The following is a 19,997-nucleotide window of genomic DNA, read 5'->3' on the forward strand; positions in this document are numbered from 1 at the left end:
AAGCACAGAGCCGACGTGGGGCTTGTTCCCAGGACCCTGAGATCATGACCTGAGCCAAAATCAAGAGTCAGACACTTAGGCGACTCAACTACCCAGGTGCCACCATTCTTGAAGTTTAAATAAAGTTTTGGATGGCTTCACATAATGGATTATTGTGTCATTTAGGAATTTTTGGTGTTTAACAGAAACCCAGTTTAAACTAGCTTAAGCAAAACTAAGAGGGAGAAAAAGGAATTAATTAATTAGCTCATATAACCATAAAGTCTACAAATGCATTCAGAATCGGGTCAGTCCAGGCAGTCTACTTTCTGCTTGTCTCTGCTTTACATCATTTCTGACTTGATCCAGTGACCCAAATACGGGGCTTTGCCTCTCCTCTCTGTTTACTCTTCTTAGTTTTATTGTTTATATAGATTCCCTGTGGCAAATTGGCCATTAGTAACCCTAGACACATATCTTCTTAGATTAGCATCTCCAGAAGTATTAAGCCTTTCCAGATAACTCCATCAGAAAAGTTCAGAGATGGAGTCTGGCCTAGCCTAGCTTGGGTCATAAGCCTCATTCTTGAAGTAGATGCTGGGGCACAGGGTGGGTGGGGGGCCCGATAGAGTACTTTGATTGGTAGGCTGGTCACATGATTACCTCTGACGCAGGAGGGTGGAAGAACAGGATGTGGGTTGGGATTGCTCCATTCAAACCACCTCAGCACAAATGGACACATCAGAAGAAAGGGGAGAAGTTTGCTGGGTAGATCAAAACAGACAAGCAAATCAAAAAAGCAAACAAAATTTTTTTTTTTTAAGATTTTATTTATTTATTTGACAGAGACAGACACAGCGAGAGAGGGAACACAAGCAGGGGGAGTGGGAGAGGGAGAAGCAGGCTTCCCTCGGAGCAGGGAGCCTGACGCGGGGCTCGATCCCAGGACCCTGGGATCATGACCTGAGCCGAAGGTAGACGCTTAACAACTGAGCCACCCAGGTGCCCCAAACAAAGCAAAAAAAAAGAACTGTCCAAAGCAAGAAATCATTTATTGGTTTGTATATTATTATATAAATATAGTTTATTATTTCCTTTACTAAGGAAAACAGTTGGAACAAGATCAACATCATGAAAAGCACACTGGTTCTTTTTTTTCTTTTTCTTTTTTTTTTTAAGATTTTATTTATGCATGAGAGAGAGGCAGAGGGAGAAGCAGGCTCCCCAAGGAGCAGGGAGCCTGATAGGGGGCTCGATCCCAGGACCCTGGGATCATGACCTGAGCCAAAGACAGATGCTTAACCATCTGAGCCACCCAGGCGCCCAAGCACACTGGTTCTAACCTAAATTGTTTTATTCTTCTTCTTATGGTTATTGCTCATAAGTAGGGATGTGGTTTTCGTCTAGAAGGGATAACACCAAATTTACCATCTTGAAATGTTTAATTTTTCCATTTTTTGTGTATATAGGGCAAACATGAGTCCCAGCATACAGAGCCTATGGTACTTCAGTCCTCCCGGGGGGTCAAAGTGGAAGGCTGCATCCGAATGTATGAGCTGGTGCACAGGATGAGAGGAACAGTAAGTGACCCACGAAATAAGGCAGGCTTGACCCGAGGGAGCCACCTGTAAATGCAGTTCTTCAGGCATTATGGATGTCCACCTCATGCTAATCATCGTGGCCCCCGTGCTAGTAGCTCCCGATTCATTTGGGGAGATAGTGTAACAGAGCAGTCACAAGTGAGCTCTCTGAGGGGGGATCTGGGTTCAAATCCTAGCTCTTCTATTTTACATATGACTTCAAGAAAATTACTTAGACTTTCCTGGCTTCCATTTACTTCTTCAGAATTTGAAGGTGATCTGGGGCCTGTCAGTAACGTTATACTGAGAAGATGGATCTTAACAGCCGCCGGAGGAAAGAATTAACACTTTTTTTTTTTTAAGATTTTATTTATTTATTTGACAGAGAGTGACACAGCGAGAGAGGGAACACAAGCAGGGGAAGTGGGAGAGGGAGAAGCAGGCTTCCGCCGAGCAGGGAGCCTGCTGCAGGGCTCAATCCCAGGACCTTGGGAGCTGAAGGCAGACGCTTAATGACTGAGCCACCCAGGCGCCCCAGGAATAACACTATTTTAATAGTTTATTTGGACTTTATTATTTTTTCATGCTTTTCCAATAAAAGTTAGAAGGATTTTAATTCCCAAGCCTTTTGAGAAAGCAAAGTTAAGGCAACAGAAATTGGAACACCTAATTCATAAATTTAACAACAAACCCATGTAATTTCAGTACATAAAGTAAGCCGTTTATTATAGGTTAGCAGTGTTTCAAATGCTGTAGGCCCCACCAGCTGCTGTTTTCATGAAGGAACCACAGTGCCGGCTCCCCACAGCTTGTCTTTTCATCTTGGTTTTGCTACAGAAGGAGCACGTGTACTTGTCGTGCTGGTTTATTTCAGTTTTCTCCGCCATTTTCCTGAGGGAGGCACCATAACGGCTCCCGTATTTACAGAGGATCCCAACCCTCTGGGGGCCTTTCACCATGTCACCACCAACTAGATCTGAGCCCAAAGAGCTGACTTTATTATTTTTTAATTAGAAAAACAATGCATGACTTTGTAAACATTTCTACAGGTTACGTGAGTTTATAAAGTGAAAGTCTTCCGGCGTCTACCCTCATTCATTCATTCACTGAGTCAGCCGATAGTTGTCAAGCTCTCACATGCTTATTGAGCACTTAGATGCTGTTCTAGGTCTAGAGACAATAGCAAAGCAGATGAGAATCGAGGCCCTTATGGGGCTTCTGCACTGGTGAGGAGAGGTAGGAGTGAACAAGAGCAGTAAGTACAACGTAGGTAGAAGCCGTTATACTCTGAAAGGCGATGGTTGCTTCCACTCAGGTGCTACGAGTGTGCACGGTGAGGAGTGGTCAGATCCTGGAGAGGTGGGGCCCTTTCAGCTGAAGACTTAGGTCCTTCATCTGTGGGAAAGTTTTTTCCCTTTGATTAGTTTCTCTCCCTCTCCATTTCCTTGTTTCTTCTCTTTCTGGGAACTTTTATTAGGCAGAGATGGGCTCTCCTAGATAAATTCCCTATTTCTCCTATTCTTTTTCTCATTTTCCTTTTGTCTTTCTCTATTTTCCAGAAGATTTCTTTATTTTATCCCTCCATTGTTGTTTGAAAAGATACGTATTTATGTATTTTTTAAATGATGGGTTTAATGTTCATGAGCTTTCTCTTATTTTCCACTTGTTTTTTTTTTTTCAGAGCATTTTATTCTCATATCATACTAGAGTCCTTTTTTAGATTTGTGTTCTTTGAAATACCTGTTTCTTCTAGATTCGTTATTTTCCACTTGTTCACCTTGATCTCCTAGGGTACACAGTTTCCTCAAATAGCTAATGACCATGACCTTTCTTTGCCAGTGGTTGGACCAAGGCTTCCAGGTGCATAGTCAGGAACAAGATTATAATGCTTTTGAACTTCCTGAGTGTCAGCATTCGTAGGGTATTGTTCTGGAATACCAGCCTCCATGCTAGCCGATCCAGTTATCTCCGGACAGTTTATTCATTTTGTTATAGGAAAGAACTCTCCGTTATTTTTGGGGGGGTGGGAGTATGCGTGATCGTGTAATAAATCGCCCCAAACTTGTGGCTTACAACCACCCCTGGCATGTCACTACTGTCTTTCATGTTTCTGGAGGTCAACCCACTCCACTAGATGGTTCTCACTTAGGGCCGTGCGGGTGTGGCGGCTGGGGCCGGAGGTGTTTCAAAGGCTTTCTCTGTCACCTGGGTAGCAGCTGAAGTTAGCGTTGGCTGCGGCGTCTGTCCTCTCCACATGTTGGGGCTTCCTCGTAGCACGGAGCTCAGGTTCTGAGAACAAACATCCTGGAGCCGTGTGGCCTTTCTCAAAAGTTGTGTAACATTATTTCTCTTTCCCTCGTTCTCTTGGTCAAGGCAGTCTTGAAGCCCTGCTCAGGTTGAAGTGGAGGAGATGGGAGGGTGTCAGAGAATGTGCAGATCTCTTTTTAAATCATTACATAGTACACAACAGTAAAAGCAAATCAAGTACAAAATGGGCCAAAGTAGAGGTTCTTTACCAAAGATACAGGCAAAGAAGCACGTGAAAAGATATTTTAAAAAAATCACGACAGCACACGTACCTGGCTGTTGGCTGTTCTGATCTCATGGCTTCGGGGTGGGGGCGAGGGTTGACTATTTTGTCCATAAACATTCCGCTGATGTTTCTGTTTTCGGCCACATGAACCTCACCTGATTTCAGACCTGGCATTTTTCAATCTGGAGCCTCTCTGAGGTTCTGCTAGGTTGGCTGTCTCCCCGAGAGGCGTAATCTGCTTGTGTGTGCGTGCATCCTCACGTTTTCTCAGCCCTGCTCTGTCAGTCCACATTCCTCCACAGAAACTTTCTATCTTCCAGAAGCGTGTTGAAAGTTTTTCCCTGCTGATGATTCCATGTGCTTTCTATTGTTGAGTCTTTTTTTCCTTCCCAGCTCTCTTTAAACAGAGGTTCAGAGGAGAGGTTATATATGCTTGTGGTCACTTTGCTTTCTTGCACTGGAAGCTTTAAAATAGAATAACACAGTGTCTTCACAATATATTTTGCTGTATACAGCGGCTCATCCTTCTTAAGGCTGAAAGGTATTCTCTAGTCTGACCCACTGTAATATGTCTAGTCGATCCCTAGTTAATTTAAATTATTTTAAATGTATCGCCATCATCAGCAGGGCTGCTGTAAGCATCCTTGTACAAATACCTTTGCACACGCTTGCAAATATTTCCTCAGGATAAATTTCTAAAATTAAACTAGTTTCAAAGGATATATACACTTTAAATTTTGATAGCTAAAATGTCACATCACCCTTAAAAACCATATGAGAGTACTCTCATGAGTAATAAATGGAATACCTGATACCCTTAGGGATATAGGAACGGGACTTTCCTAAGTGGAAGTGGGGGCGGGGAGATGGAGGCAGAGATGCTAAGGTAAGGAAAGGAGTGAGATAGGAATGGGCATAGCATGTTTATGGAATTCGAGTGAGAATTTCTGTTGGTTACTCTGAAACCCTCATCAGAATGCACAGGATGGAGGCTTAAACGCGCAGGGCTGTTTGACACTATGTTGGTAAATACCTGTTCATTCTCAGCTGATATTGGAGTGACATGAACTGAATGGGGCAAATTGGAAGAGCTTTCCAAAACAGCTGAGTTTAAACATCCACCCAAAGGGGAGATGCAACTCGAGTGTAGCTTCTGAGAAATAAGGAGCTGGTTCCATGCCCTCGAGTGTCTCTGGAGCTAAGGACCGACGGGGGGTACCCCACGGTGACTGAGCAAGGTGCTAACGGAGCCACAGAGAGCAGGTGCTGACCCTTTCCAGGAGGGCCTGAGGCAGTGGCAGGAGGAGCAGGAGAGGAAGGTGCGAGCCCTCTCCGAGATGGCATCTGAACAACTGAAGCGCTTTGATGAACGGAAGGAGCTGAAACATCATAAAGAATTCCAGGACTTACGGGAAGTGATGGAGAAGAGGTGAGTGGGACCCTCAGTGTGCTCAGCGGCACCTCTTTCCCAACATGAAACCCAAAGGGAAAGAGTTGGACTTCTGAGGCCTTAAATGTCAAAATGAAATTAGCCAGAAAAGCTTATGACCTAGAAAGATGACCAGTGTATCACAAAGAAAAGGGAGGCTTTTAGGAGAGGTGAGGTAAGACATCTTTAGGAAGCATTCCTGACTGCTCCTCCCTGCCATTTCTCGCGCAGCTCCAGAGAAGCCCTGGGGCACCAAGAGAAACTAAAAGCTGAGCATCGTCACAGAGCAAAGGTCAGAGCCTGGGAGAATCCATGTGGGTTTTTCTGTGTCTCGCTCGAACCTGACAAAAGTCGGGTTTTGGCCGACCGGCAAGGAGGACCTGGCCCACATCGTGCCTCCATAGGACTCACCTTGGGCTGTGGACCCATCTGTGAACATACGGAGCCCACATAAGGCTTGGGGGATGTGGAAAGAGAAGGCCCAGGGACGCCTCGGAGAGAGGTAACAGGACTGTCCTTCGTGTAGATTCTCAACCTGAAGCTGCGGGAGGCCGAGCAGCAGCGCCTGAAGCAGGTGGAGCAGGAACGGCTGCGGAGGGAAGAAGGCCAGGTTCGCCTGCGGAGCCTCTATGCCCTGCAGGAGGAGGTGCTGCACCTCAACCAGCAGCTGGATGCCTCTGAGCCGCACAAAGACGCGCTGAAGCTTGACCTGTCTGCCTTCCGGACCCGAGGCAACCAGCTGTGTGGCCTTGTCTCAGGGATCATTCGGGCCACATCTGAGGTGAGGGTCTTCGGAGGGACCTTGTGATAATCCCGGTTAGCATTTCATCTTTCTTCCCTGACAAGGTGGGGGGGCGGGCAGTTATCCCCATGCCAAATTGGACTCGTACATACCGAGTTTCCTATCTTAGGTTAAACGGATAATTGTTTATTCTGATTGCAAAATAGTTGCGTTCATTCAGTAGTATTTTATTGAGCACCTGCAATGCTATGGTAAAAGTTAAAACCTTATGGGAATGTGCATTGCTTTTTTCAGTTAACGTATTTTGAAAGCATAATTACTATAACCATTAACGATATTTTGATGTTTTTAATTAAAGCAGTGTTAAAAACTGCAAGTATTACCGTGACACATAGCAGATATTCAGTATTATTTGATGAACTTGTCAGAATTGGATACTTTCCACATATAATCTTAACGAAAATCGTTTGAAAAAACATGCCTACTGTTGAACATTTAAGTTTCTGTATTTTTACTACCATGCATAATGCTGTAGTGATATTATTTTATATATGTCTTACTTGTATTTCTTTGAGAAAATTTCATAGAAACAGAATTACTTGGTCAAAGAGTTTTAAGGTTCTTGATTCTTACCCAAAGCTTGTAGCAATTCACGTTTGTTTTTTTAACTTTTTTTTTTTCTTAAAAGTAGGCTCCATGCCCAGCATGGGGTTTAAACTCATGACCCCGAGATCAAGAGTCATCTGCTCTATTGACTCTACTGAGCCAGCCAGGAGCCCCCTGCAATTCACATTTTATGAATTGTACCTTCTTACCCTTAGTTCGTATTTCTACGTGAGTTTTTGTTTTAAAAATCTAGTTGATACATGTTCTAAATATTAAGAACTTTGTGCACTTATCATATTTGAGGCAGAAGTTTATTTTTATAGTTTATCGTTCCCTTTGAATTCGTTTTATAGCTTTTGTTTACCTTTCCTTTTGTAAAATTTCAAACCTCACAGAATTAGAACAGCATAATGAACCTTTATGCAGCCATTTCCCAGCTTGAGCAAGAATCAATACATGGCAGTCTTATTTCATCTCTCCTTCCAGCTGCATGCCCTCTCCCGAATGGTTTTACAGTGAATCTCAGACGTAACTTCATCTGGGAAAATACTTTTGTATGTATCTCTAAAAGATAAAACTCTTTGCTAACAGAACCAGAATACTAATATCACATCTGGAAAAAAAAAAACAAAACAATTTAGGGCACCTGGGTGGCTCAGTCGTTAAGCGTCTGCCTTCAGCTCAGGCTCAGGTCATGATCCCAGGGTCCTGGGGATTGAGCCCCGCATCGGGCTCCCTGCTCAGCAGGGAGCCTGCTTCTCCCTCTCCCACTCCCCCTGCTTGTGTTCCCTCTCTGGCTGTGTCTCTCTCTGTCAAATAAATAAATAAAATCTTCAAAAAAAAAAAAAACAATATGACCAAATACCTAGTAAGTGTTCAAATTTTTCCACTTGTCTAAAATTTTTTTTTTTAAGATTTTATTTATTTACTTGAAAGAAACAGTGAGAGAGAGGAAACACCAGTGGGGGTTAGGGGGGCAGTGGGAGAGGGAGAAGTAAGCCCCCTGCCGAGCAGGGAGCCTAACGCGGGGCTTGATCCCAGGACGCTGGGATCATGACCTGAGCCGGAGACAGACACTTAATGACTGAGCCACTCAGGCGCCCTAAATTTCTTTTTTAAAGAATTTATTTATTTATTTGAAAGAGAGAGTAGAGCACATGCGCAAGCAGGGGGAGGGGCAGAGGGACAAGCTGACTCCCTGCTGAGCACGGAGCCCTGAGATCAGACCTGAGCCGGAGTCAGACACTTAACCGACTGAGCCACCCAGGCACTCCTGTCTAAAAAAAAAATTTTTTTTTTAAGATTTTTATTTATTTGACAGATAACGAGAGCAGGAACACAAGCAGGGGGAGTGGGAGAGGGAGAAGCAGGCTTCCCGCGGAGCAGGGAGCCCGATGCAGGGCTCGATCCCAGGACCCTGGGATCATGACCTGAGCTGAAGGCAGACGCTTAACGACTGAGCCACCCAGGCTCCCCTAAATTTTTTTTTTAAGATTTTATTTATTTATTTGACAGAGAAAGAGAGAGAATTCACAAGCAGACTTCCCGCTGAGCAGGGAGCCCAATGTGGGGCTCGATCCCAGGACCCTGGGATCATGACCTGAGCCGAAAGGCAGATGCTTAACCGACTGAGCCATCCAGGCGCCCCTCCCCTAAAATTTTTTTAACAGTTGGTTGGAACATTAACATTTACACAAGTTTCAACCTTTTGGTCTATGTCTCTTAATTAAGTCTTTTTTTTTTTTTAAGATTTAATTAATTTATTTGACAGAGACAGTGAGAGAGGGAACACAAGCCGGGGGAGTGAGAGAGGGAGAAGCAGGCTTCCTGCGGAGCCGGGAGCCCGATGGTGGGGCTTGATCCCAGGACCCTGGGATCATGACCTGAGCCGAAGGCAAACGCTTAATGGCTGAGCCACCCAGGCGCCCCTCTTAAGTCTTTTAATCTCAAGATTCTACATCCCTTATTTCTTTTTCCTTGCCATTTAATTATCAAAGAGTCTGGATCATTGGTTCTATAAAATTTTCTACATTCTGGAAAACTCCAGAATGCAATTGCTAACCCTAACCCTGTGGTATATTACGTTAGGTTTCTTTATTACCTGTATTTCCTGTGAACTGGTAACTTGAGGACAGTGCCATCCAGCAGAACTTTCTGTGGTGATGGAAATGTTCCATATTTATGCTCTGCTATACAGTAGCCGTTAGCTGTATGTAACCATTGAGGACTTGAAATATGGCTACTGTGACTGAAGAACTGAATTTTTTTTTTTTAATTAATTTATTTGACAGAGAGAAAGCTAGCGAGAGCAGGAGCACAAGCAGGGGGAGTGGGAGAGGGAGAAGCAGGCTTCCCGCCGAGCAGGGAGCCTGATGTGGGGCTTGATCCCAGGACCCCGGGATCATGACCTGAGCCAAAGGCAGACACTGAGCCACCCAGGCGCCCTGCTCGGCGGGAAGTCTGCTTCTCCCTCTCCCATTCCCCCTGCTTGTGTTCTTGCTCTCGCTGTCTCTGTCTCTGTCAAATAAATAAATAATAAAAAAAAATCTAAAAAAAAATTTAAATTAGGGTTACCTGCTTGGCTCGGTCTCTAGAGCATGTGACTCTTTTTTTTTTCTTTTTTTAATTTTATTTATTTGACAGAGACACAGCGAGAGAGGGAACACAAGCAGGGGGAGTGGGAGAGGGAGAAGCAGGCTTCCCGCGGAGCGGGGAGCCCGATGCGGGGCTCGATCCCAGGACCCTGGGATCATGACCTGAGCCAAAGGCAGACGCTTAACGACTGAGCCACCCAGTCGCCCCAGCATGTGACTCTTGATCTCGGGGTCATGAGTGCAATCCCTGTGTTGGTTGCAGAGATTATTTAAAAATAAAATCTTTAAGAAAAAAAAAAGTGAATACGTGGGGCACCTGGCTGGCTCAGTAGAAAAAGCATGCTACTCTTGATCTGGGCACACGGGTGGCTCAGTCGATTAAGCATCTACCTTCAGCTCAGGTCATGACCTCAGAGTCCTGGGATCGAGCCCCATGGCAGGCTCCCTGCTTAGCGGGGAGTCTGCTTTTCCCTCTCCCCTTTGTCCCTGCCCCTACTTTGTGAGCCCTCTCTCTCAAATAAATAAAATCTTTTTTTTAAAAAGTACCATTTCGGATCAGTGGGGAAAAGATGAATTAGAACCATAAAAGTAAAGATTAAGGGGCACCTGGTTGTCTCAGTTGGTTAAGTGTCTGCTCTGAGCTCAGGTCATGATCCCAGGATCCTGGGATTAAGCCCCGCATCAGGCTCCCTGCTCAGTGGGAAGCCTTCTTCTCCCTTTCCTGCTCCCCCCAACTTGTGCTCTCTCTCTCTCTCTCTCTCTCCGTCAAATAAATAAAATTTAAAAAGTAAAGATTAAATTTGTACCATTCTTTCATCTGATTAACTCTATAATCTTTGTCAAAGAGACAAAAATCATGTTTAGTGAAAAAAATCTAGGTGAATATTTGAATTATGTTAAGGTTTGGAGGCATAGCAATGGGAAGGATCAATAGATATGAGTTCACAAAACTGAAAGACGCATTATAACTTAGGAAACATATTTTTAACATCTATAACAGGCCAAAATTTAATGTCCTTGCTACAGAGGGAGTTCTTATATCTATGGGAAAAAGGATAAATAAATCACTCTCTACCTCCATTCCAGTAACAGAAAGCTGAGGAAAGACCAGACAGGCAGCTGTAAAAGGAGAAATACAATTGGTAAATTTGAAACTAGGTTTTTTGGGGTTTTTTTGTTTTGTTTTGTTTTGTTGTTAAGATGTTATCTAGGGGCACCTGGGTGGCTCAGTTGGTTAAGCGACTGCCTTCGGCTCAGGTCATGATCCTGGAGTCCCAGGATCGAGTCCCACATCGGGCTCCCTGCTCGGCAGGGAGTCTGCTTCTCCCTCTGACCCTCTTCCCTCTCGTGCTCTCTATCTCTCATTCTCTCTCTCTCTCAAATAAATAAATAAAATCTTTAAAAAAAAAAAGATTTTATCTATTCATTTGACAGAGAGAGCACAAGCAGGGGGAGCAGCAGAGGGAGACTCTGCTGAGCAGCAGAAGCAGACTCCCCACCGAGCAGAGAGCCAGACATGGGACTCAATCCCAGGATCCTGAGATCACAACCCGAGCTGAAGGCAGATGCTCAACCAGCTGAGCCACCCAGGCACCCCCTAAAATTAAGTTTAAAATCACCATTAATATATGGAATGCAAATTAAAACACAATATCATTTTTATCTAGACTATTGTTACAAACTTTCAAAAACTTATCTCAGCCAGTGTTGGTGAGAGCATGGAAGCATCCTTGCTCAGGTCTGCCTATGGATGTGATGGTAAATCAGTATCACCTTTAAGAGAACAGGAAGCGGTAGGTATCATCGTGTTGAACGTGGGCACTTCATTGGTGCAACGGTTCCAATTTAGAAATTGTTGACTTGTGTGTAAGTTGTGATTCAGCTTCACAGGTGCCTAGGGAACAGACACTAAGCTCTGCCTCTGTCCCCCTGACAGAACGGCTTTCCCACAGCAGAGGACCAGGCTGTGGCAGAGAGAGCCCTGCAGGAAATGCGGGACCTCCTCACGAGCTTGCAGCAGGAGATCGCCAAGGCCTGTGAAGCCAAGAGGAGACAGGATGAGGAGGTGGCCCACAAAAAGCGGCAGGAGTCAAAGATGCAGCAGGGGCCGGAGGTCCCCCGAGAGACCCCAGCTCCCAGCCAGGGCCTAGGAGGGAAACAGAATGAAGGTGGGTGTTGGCGTGGATACAGTCCTTTAACCCAGCATGTGAAAGGAAACAAGAACGTGTTTAAATAACGGTGTTAAGTTTCAGGACAATATACCAGAACTTTTACATTATGTAAAATTCCGTACTGAATTTTTATTGAATTTACATTCAGTTTGGTTGATGCGGAGCCAGACACTAGCCATGAGGACTTGAAATTCTGTATCATTCTTTTTTTTTTTTTTTAAGATTTTATTTATTTATTTGAGAGAGAATGAGAGAGAGAGAGAGAGCACATGAGAGGAGGGAGGGTCAGAGGGAGAAGCAGACTCCCTGCTGAGCAGGGAGCCCGATGCGGGACTCGATCCAGGGACTCCAGGATCATGACCTGAGCCGAAGGCAGTCGCTTAACCAACTGAGCCACCCAGGCGCCCTTGAAATTCTGTATCATTCTAGTAGATGTATTATCCCATGTTTTGCTTCTCTGAGGTTTTGGGGTTTTGGGGTTTTTGGTTTTTTGGTGTGTGTTTTTATTTTTATTTATTTATTTTTTAAATCTTTTTTTTTTTAAAGATTTTATTTATTTATTTGAGAGAGAGAGAATGAGAGATAGCACGAGAGGGAAGAGGGTCAGAGGGAGAAGCAGACTCCCCGCCGAGCAGGGAGCCTGACGTGGGACTCGATCCCGGGACTCCAGGATCATGACCTGAGCCGAAGGCAGTCGCCCAACCAACTAAGCCACCCAGGCGCCCTGTTTGTTTTTTTAAATGCAGTTTTTTGTTTTTGTTTTTTTAAAGATTTTATTTATTCGACAGAGAGAGACACAGAGAGAGAGCATAAGCAGGGAGAGCAGCAGAGGGGGAGGGAGAAGCAGGCCCCCCACTGAGCAGGGAGCCTGACGCGGGGCTTGATCCCAGGATCATTACCCGTGCCAAAGGCAGACGCCCAACGACTAAGCCACCCAGGCTCCCCGGTTGTTTGTTTGTTTTTTTTAAGATTTTATTTGAGAGAGCATAAGCAGAGGGAGAGGGAGAAGCAGGTTCCCTCCTAAGCGGGAGCCTGATGCGGGACTCAATCCCAGGACCCCAGGATCATGACTTGTGCCAAAGGCAGACACTTAACCAACTGAACCACCCAGGTGCCCCAGCTGCTCTGAGTTTTTAAAATAATGCACGATTGCTTTTTGGCCTTTTGGCTAAGATCAAGGGTAAAATAAATATGTACACAATAGATGCTCACTTAACACGTAAAAGGATCAGTATATCATAATGGTTGAGAATGCTGGCTTTGGAGCCAGATCCGTGGGAATGTAGCTTTTCTACTTCCTGGCCATGTGACTTTGGCAAATTAACCTTTTTACGCCTATTTCCTTATCTAGAAAATGAAGATAATGTATCTACTTCATAGGGTTGTTGTGACAATGAAATCAGTTAATATTTATATCAGCTGATTAGAACAGTGCCTGGCTCATTTTAAGTGTTCAGCAAAGGGGCACCAGGGCTGGCTCAGTCGGAAGAGCATGAGGCTCTTGATCTTTGGGTTGTGGGTTCGAGCCCTATGTTGGAGGAAGAGATTACTTAAATAAATATATATTCTTTGAAAAAGCGTTGGGTGAATGCTAGCTATTACGAAAGCCTCGCTTTTCTTTCTCAGATCTCCAGGTGAAGGTACAGGATAGTACAATGCAGTGGTACCAACAGCTTCAGGATGCTTCTAGTCAGTGCGTGTTGGCCTTTGAGGAACTGACCAACAGCAAAGACAGTCAGGTAGGGAGGGCTGTAGGTTGGGAACCCTCTGGGCCTGGTAGTGCTGTGAACAGCCTCCTGTCCCAAAAGAATGTCTCTAGCATGTCACATTCCCCCATCCTACTGGCATCTACCCGCCTGCTCTTTCACTGTTCTCTCCTGGCAGGCCAAAAAGATAAAGATGGACCTCCAGAAGGCTGCCACCATCCCAGTGAGCCAAATCTCCACCATTGCAGGTTGGTCAGAGGAGTTAAGAACGTGGCCCTTTGCTTCATTTTGTTACTTTTTTTTTTAAGACTCCAGATCTACTCACCTGTAAGGTTCCTGTAGACAGAGTCTGTTCAAACAAGTGACATTGGATCAGGCATGTATAAGTTAAATCTTACTCTCCTTTGTTTCTTCTTCAACATGTAGAAGGTAATCGTTATGTGTTGGTTGGCTCGATTTTTATAAATAAGTTGCATATTAACAGTAAATTCTTTAGGAAGGCTCTTACCTGAAGTTGAAAATCTCTGCTGAAAACATTGCTCTGGGAAGCTGGGATGTGACTCACATTCTTTGCTTTTGTCCTGTAACACTAGCTTGTCCAGGCTCGAGACCTGCCTTAATACTTTAGAACATCTTCCTGTTATCTCCAGAGACTGAGCTTAGAGAGGACAGGGAAAGACCCTTCTTTCTCTCATTCAGAAACAACGGTTCGTTTTTATAGAGCTCTAAATGTGGAAGCTTCCATGTTACAAGCTGTGCTGCCCGGTGGCTGGCGAGTGTGAACAGCTGAAAATCTGCTCTGACTTAGCCTGGGTCCTGGTTCCCCTGACTCACTTGTTGCCTAGAAAGTTTAAACAAGTTGCAGCTCTTGACCATGAGAGATGCTGTGACAGAATTTATGTATCACCCCGCTGCCTGAAGTTCTCTCTGGATCAGGGCAAGGTATAAATAAATAAACATGAATCACCTTCTAGACTTTAAAGTGCCATTTCCTTTGTTTCCCAACAGCAATGGGCGTGAGCTTGACCTGACAGCCACGCCACCCTCTCACTGCTCTACTCAGTGTCCCCAGTCCTGTTTCATTCTTCACTTCTGATTAGGCTCTAGTTTTGCTGTTCTTCACTTTACGGCATATTTCCTATGTTTCCTTTGTCTGCACTATCATGGTTAAGTCTTTGAAGAGCCAGATGCAGACATGCTCTAGAGTCAGTGCTCAGTATGTGTTGAGTACGGAGAAATGGATGGTCTAATTCCTGCCTCTTGAAAGGCAGACATCCATGAGTGGTTAGATTTGGAGCAGAATTTAAATCTCTCTGGTGCTGGTGTGGCATATGGGATGTGGGAGGCCATGCCAGGCAGAGGGTTGGGAGCTGACTTTTCCTAACTGGAACAGCACAGAGAAAGGGGTTGATAGGAAATTTGGTCCTTTGAAACCATCAGTAAAGTAGTACTGAAGTGTGACTTAGCAGGGGTGGGAGCTACTATTTTGGTATCTCGGTAAGGTTTAAGTAATGGAGACCAGTTTAGATCTGCTGAGGCCAAAAAAAAAGGGCATTTATTCTAAAGCTACAGGGGTGTTTCTCAGAACCTCCTGGCAGGAATGGGGCTAGGTCTCAGGAGCTAGAAAACCTAGGAACCTTTTCTCTCATCTTCCCTCTGCACATCTCTGATATTAGGTAGACCACTGTTCTTCGGACCACTCAGCAGGTGCAAGGCCCTGGTGTTCATGAGCACGTGTATTGCAGGGCCATCCACTTCTGGGAGGTGACTCATTCAGTTGGCTGATTGGCTCAGCTGGTCACTCCTCATCAAACTGTAGCCAGCTCGGAGCCGGGGCACACAGGATCCGGAATCCAAATAAAGCCATCGTGAGCCCACCGCGGTGTGTCTGAGATGGAAGGAGGCAGGTCCCAGAGAAGGGGGAGTCATTGAGAGCTGGGAAGATCCTTTAGAAGGGTTTTCCCAGAGATGCAAATGACTCCTCTTTTTTTTTTTTTTTTTTAAAGATTTTATGTATTTATTTGACAGAGACACAGTGAGAGGGAACACAAGCAGGGGGAGTGGGAGAGGGAGAAACAGGCTTCCCGCGGAGTGGGGAGCCCGACGCGGGGCTCGATCCCAGGACCCCGGAATCATGACCTGAGCCGAAGGCAGACACCCAGTGACTGAGCCCCCCAGGCGCCCCGCAAATGACTCCTCTTGGGATGTCGGCCGCATGGGATCTGTAGCCATCCCACACCTGTTTCCGTACCGTTCCCCGCTCTGTGTGTCAGTTTCAGAATGTGTTCCTTCCCAAACAAGGAGTTCCTTTGAAATAGTACCACGTCTCATGAACTTCCGCACCCCAGACAGCACATATTTTATTTGCATGTCATATGTTTTTCTGCAACAGTATTTTGCTTTAGCTTCTGACCTTGTGCAGGGCTGTATGGCTGGATTTTTTGTAGAGGCCTTCTTACTGCGATCATGAGAAGCAGAGTGGTCTGCAGTTGAGTCTTTTTTTAACCAACTTTATCTCTGCCATACCCAGGCTCAAAGCTGAAGGAGATCTTTGACAAGATCCACAGCCTGCTCTCTGGAAAACCCGTTCAGTGTGGCGGGCGCTCCGTGTCCGTCACCCTGAACCCACAGGGCCTGGACTTTGTCCAGTACAAGCTGGCGGAGAAATTTGTGGTGAGAATCCTTGTTGCCAGAGGTATGGGGGGTGGCTGGGGCTCAGCCTTTAAGCTTCTCTTCATAGTAACTAATGTGGCCCTGTCTCTGCTCCCCCCAGAAACAAGGAGAGGAGGAGGTGGCCTCTCACCATGAAGCGGCGTTCCCCATTGCAGTTGTGGCGTCTGGAATCTGGGAGCTCCACCCCAGAGTGGGCGACCTCATTCTTGCTCACCTCCACAGGAAGTGTCCCTACTCTGTTCCCTTCTACCCGGCTTTCAAGGAGGGAATGGCGTTGGAAGACTATCAGAGGTGAGGTGGTTTTTCTCCTCACTCTCCTCAGGGGCTGAATGAAATACAAATATAACTGGGCTTTGGAGGTGTCTGGGTGCACAGTTGGCTAAGCATCTGACTCTTGATTTCAGCAGCTCGGGTCACGATCTCAAGGTTGTGGGATCGAGCCCCATGTTGGGCTCTGCACTGAGCACTGAGTCTGCTTGAGATGCTCGCTCGCTCTCCCTCTGCCCTTCCCCTTGCTCGTGTGTGCACTTTCTCTGTTTCTCTCTCTCTCTAAAATACAATCTTAAGAGAAAAAAAAAGAACTGGGGTTCATCCTCCCTCCTTTCATAGCTGCTCATATATACCCGGAATGTTCTATCAGATAATCAAGTGTCTTTCATACAGACTGGCTACTTTGGGATTTGTGGAATCAGGTGCAATAATTAATATAGTTTAGGGAAAAGAATACTGGATCTAGAATCCGGGGGTTTTAGAATTGTGCCCTGCTTCATCATTTAATGATTTGCAAAGTGGGTCAGTCACTTACGCTCCTTGAGCATCATTTTCCTTGTTTGCAAATGGGGGTAATGATATCCATCAGTCCTGTGATTTTTGGGGTGCCTGGCTGGCTCCGTTGGTAGAGCATGCAACTCTTGATCTTGGGGTTATGTGCTCAAGCCCCACGTTGGTGCAGAGATTGCTTAAAAATAAAATGCTTAAAAAAAAAAAAAAATCCTGGGACGCCTGGGTGGCTCAGTCAGTTAAGTATCTGCCTTTGGCTCGGGTCGTGGTCCGGGGTCCTGGGATCGAGTCCCGCATCGGGCTCCCTGCTCGGTGGGGAGTCTGCTTCTCCCTCTCCCTCTGCCTGCCTGCTCTGCCTACTTGTGTGCTCTCTCTGTCAAATAAATACATGGAATCTTAAAAAAAAAAAAAAATCCTGTGAGTTTACCTTGCGGGGCTTATGTGATACACAGATGTGATTGTCAATAGGCTTGCTTTGTAAACAAAATATTCTGCAGAGATAATGATATGTAGTAACAATAATGATATGTAGTAAGAATAATGCTAAAAACGGGCACCTGGCTGGCTCAGTCTGTAGAACATGCGACTCTTGATCTTGGGGTCATGAGTTTGAACCCTATGTTGGCCTAGAGCTTACTTTAAAAAAGAAAAAATTGAGGCGTGTGGCTGGCTCAGTTGTAGATTATGCAGCTCTCAATTACGAGGTGGCGAGTTCAAGCTCCACATTGGGCATGGAGTCTACTTTAAAAAACTAGTACTAGTGCTAGTAAAAATACTAATAATAATGCTAAATGTAATAGGACTAGATTGTTCCTTTTATCCATAAAAAGTCGTGATTTGTCACCCTCACTTTGGCCTTGTCACACTGAATTTTTTCTTTCCACACAGGATGCTTGGCTACCAAGTGAAGGACTCCAAAATGGAACAGCAGGACAACTTTCTAAAACGCATGTCTGGGATGATCCGACTCTACGCTGCCATCATCCAGCTCCGGTGGCCATATGGAAGCCGACAAGAGGTAGTAGAAAATGCCTGCTATCAATAGTGAGAGGTCAGACGGTATTTGTGTATTTTGTCCACGGGGACTATTGCCCTTCTTGCTACTGGGGCAGTCTCATTACATGAGAACTTAGTGTGTGTTGCTGCTCCCTAAGTGTGCTTTAGAGAAGTTGATGTTGAGTATTGGAAAATTTGGTCCAGCGGAGCTATTTGATTTAGTTGAGCCTTTAAAGAACTGGGTTTCTAAGAGGGTCTACCAGATGACAATCTGTTGTAAACCAGTCATTAAGGTTAGAAGATTCTATTAGAAGAGGAGTGATTTAAATGATAAGAGTATCAGGTGTTGTTGTTGTTATTATTTAAGTAAGTTCTTAGCCCAGCGTGGGGCTCAATCTCATGACCCTGAGATCAGGAATCGCATACTCTATTGACTGAGCCAGCCAGGAGCCCTGACTCTTGTCATTTTCGACCTGGTTGGTGTCTCATATCACAAATGAGCAGATGGAGTCGCAGCGAGCTATGGTGACACACACTGTCAGTGACAGAGCCACAGCTGGGGTGCAGGGCTTTGACCTGCCAGCCCAGTGGTTTTCTCAAAGGACACAGATTAGAGATATGGAGAAGTTAATGTACTCGGGAACCTAACGAGAAGGGATCGTAATGGATCGAGTCCAGATTTTTATCGTGTACCTGCTGCGTCCCGAGTTCTGTGCTAAAGGTACCAAAAATAATAAATAAAATGTCTATATTGGTAACTGTTGAAATCCCTGAAACCAAAGCTGCCAGATGTGGACTAGGGGTTCCTGTAAAAGATGTGTGGGTTCCAGTGTGTTGGGACATTTGAAAACAGAATTTGTTCGTCTTGTTCTGCTCTGCAGCATGTGCTTGATTTTGGTGATCTGGGGGGGTTCATGTCACTTAGTAATGGCTGGAGGATAACCTTGGGAGTTGAGATCTCTGGATACAGTGAGATCAAATCGTGACCAAATGTCTTCCCTCCCAGGTTCATCCTCATGGCTTAAATCACGGCTGGCGCTGGTTGGCACAAATCTTAAATACGGAGCCCCTGTCAGATGTGACGGCCACCCTCCTCTTTGACTTCTTGGAGGTACGTAATGCGGTTACCACATGAGAGAGACAGTGGTTGAAGCAGCCCTCGGCCACTGCGTGACCTGGATCGGGAATCAGTATAGAAACAGAGGCTGGTGGTGAACAGCATTAGGATCCGGTGTCAAAACATTTTTCCCGAGTGCTAAAGACAAACCTAGCTTTTGGCTTTTCTTCCCACTGTGCTTTCTTTCTCTGTGTGCTTGTCTTCTTATTGTAAAGAAGAAAAAAACTGTACATCCCAGCACAAGCAGAAAGGGACATTTGTTTTAGGGATAGAGCATTGATTCCCAGAACCAAGGGTAGAATGGTAGAATGTACAGTTGACTGTCATGTGGGCCTCGAAGCGAGAACTAGAATGTTACCAGATACCAAGAGTCTCTCTGGGGCCACATGGTCCTTCCTGTGCTCTTCGTGCAGGCTGCTTCCTTATAAGCCAGCTTTCTCTAGTTCTCTGTGCCCAGGGGAGAAGATGGGCCATCTTGGGCTCTAGCCCTTCGCCTCAGTGTGGTCCCCCAGGGTAGTGGAACTGCTGTCCCATCTTTGTGATCCCTCATTCCTGGGAGAACGAATATGATCAGCCAGCTTGGGTCAGGTATCTCCCGCGTCCAGAGGTTCTTTACGGTCCTGTCTGCCTATGAGGGGCCACCACTATAGGATGAGGGTAAGGGTTTCTGTGGAAAGGAGACATTTCTTAAAGGTTAAAGGCTTGGGGGCACACACCATAACAGATCTGGGCTGTTGAGCCTAGAATGCCAAATGCTTCCATTCACCTTAGAGTTCCTGAAGTCACACGACATGAGCAGAGATCATGACTAAATTTGAGAACATGGTGATGTTCTGTATGCTCTGCTTATTACGGTTAGGCAGAATGCCATGCCTTCAAAAAGGTTTCCATTCAGTAGAATCAAAGAATAAATAAGTTTGATTCACATTTTCTAGTTTGCTAAAATACCTGGCCTCTTGGCGGTCTGGTTTAATGGAAGTGTTATCATATATAGAGAAATGCTTCCAAAGAAGGTTGGATTTTTCCATTTATTCCCTTGCAGAGCTAGCTGAGTGGCACTGTGGCTGAAATTCTTGGTAGGAGTGAAAGGC

At 45.3% G+C, this 19,997-nt stretch overlaps 1 protein-coding gene across 3 annotated transcripts in view; it reads left to right on the forward strand.

Annotated features, from left to right (window-relative positions):
- The window catches only part of GLE1 (GLE1 RNA export mediator), a 28,722-nt gene that overhangs the window by 5,738 nt on the left and 2,987 nt on the right, over window positions 1–19,997 (forward strand). For 2 of the 3 annotated variants that reach the window (XM_028107786.1, XM_028107787.1), the window contains exons 3-13: window positions 1,449–1,559; window positions 5,373–5,521; window positions 5,753–5,813; window positions 6,048–6,302; window positions 11,400–11,631; window positions 13,261–13,373; window positions 13,519–13,588; window positions 15,871–16,013; window positions 16,114–16,304; window positions 17,682–17,811; window positions 18,796–18,900. In XM_028107786.1, the coding sequence (XP_027963587.1) occupies window positions 1,449–1,559; window positions 5,373–5,521; window positions 5,753–5,813; window positions 6,048–6,302; window positions 11,400–11,631; window positions 13,261–13,373; window positions 13,519–13,588; window positions 15,871–16,013; window positions 16,114–16,304; window positions 17,682–17,811; window positions 18,796–18,900 (1,560 nt within the window). The remainder of the gene's footprint in view (window positions 1–1,448; window positions 1,560–5,372; window positions 5,522–5,752; window positions 5,814–6,047; window positions 6,303–11,399; window positions 11,632–13,260; window positions 13,374–13,518; window positions 13,589–15,870; window positions 16,014–16,113; window positions 16,305–17,681; window positions 17,812–18,795; window positions 18,901–19,997) is intronic. The other variant, XM_028107788.1, reaches the window with a different exon arrangement.

The sequence above is a fragment of the Eumetopias jubatus genome, unplaced genomic scaffold (assembly GCF_037043125.1).
Source record: "Eumetopias jubatus isolate StellerSeaLion01/CBP00866 unplaced genomic scaffold, mEumJub1_p1.0 scaffold_15, whole genome shotgun sequence".
NCBI lineage: Eukaryota > Metazoa > Chordata > Mammalia > Carnivora > Otariidae > Eumetopias > Eumetopias jubatus.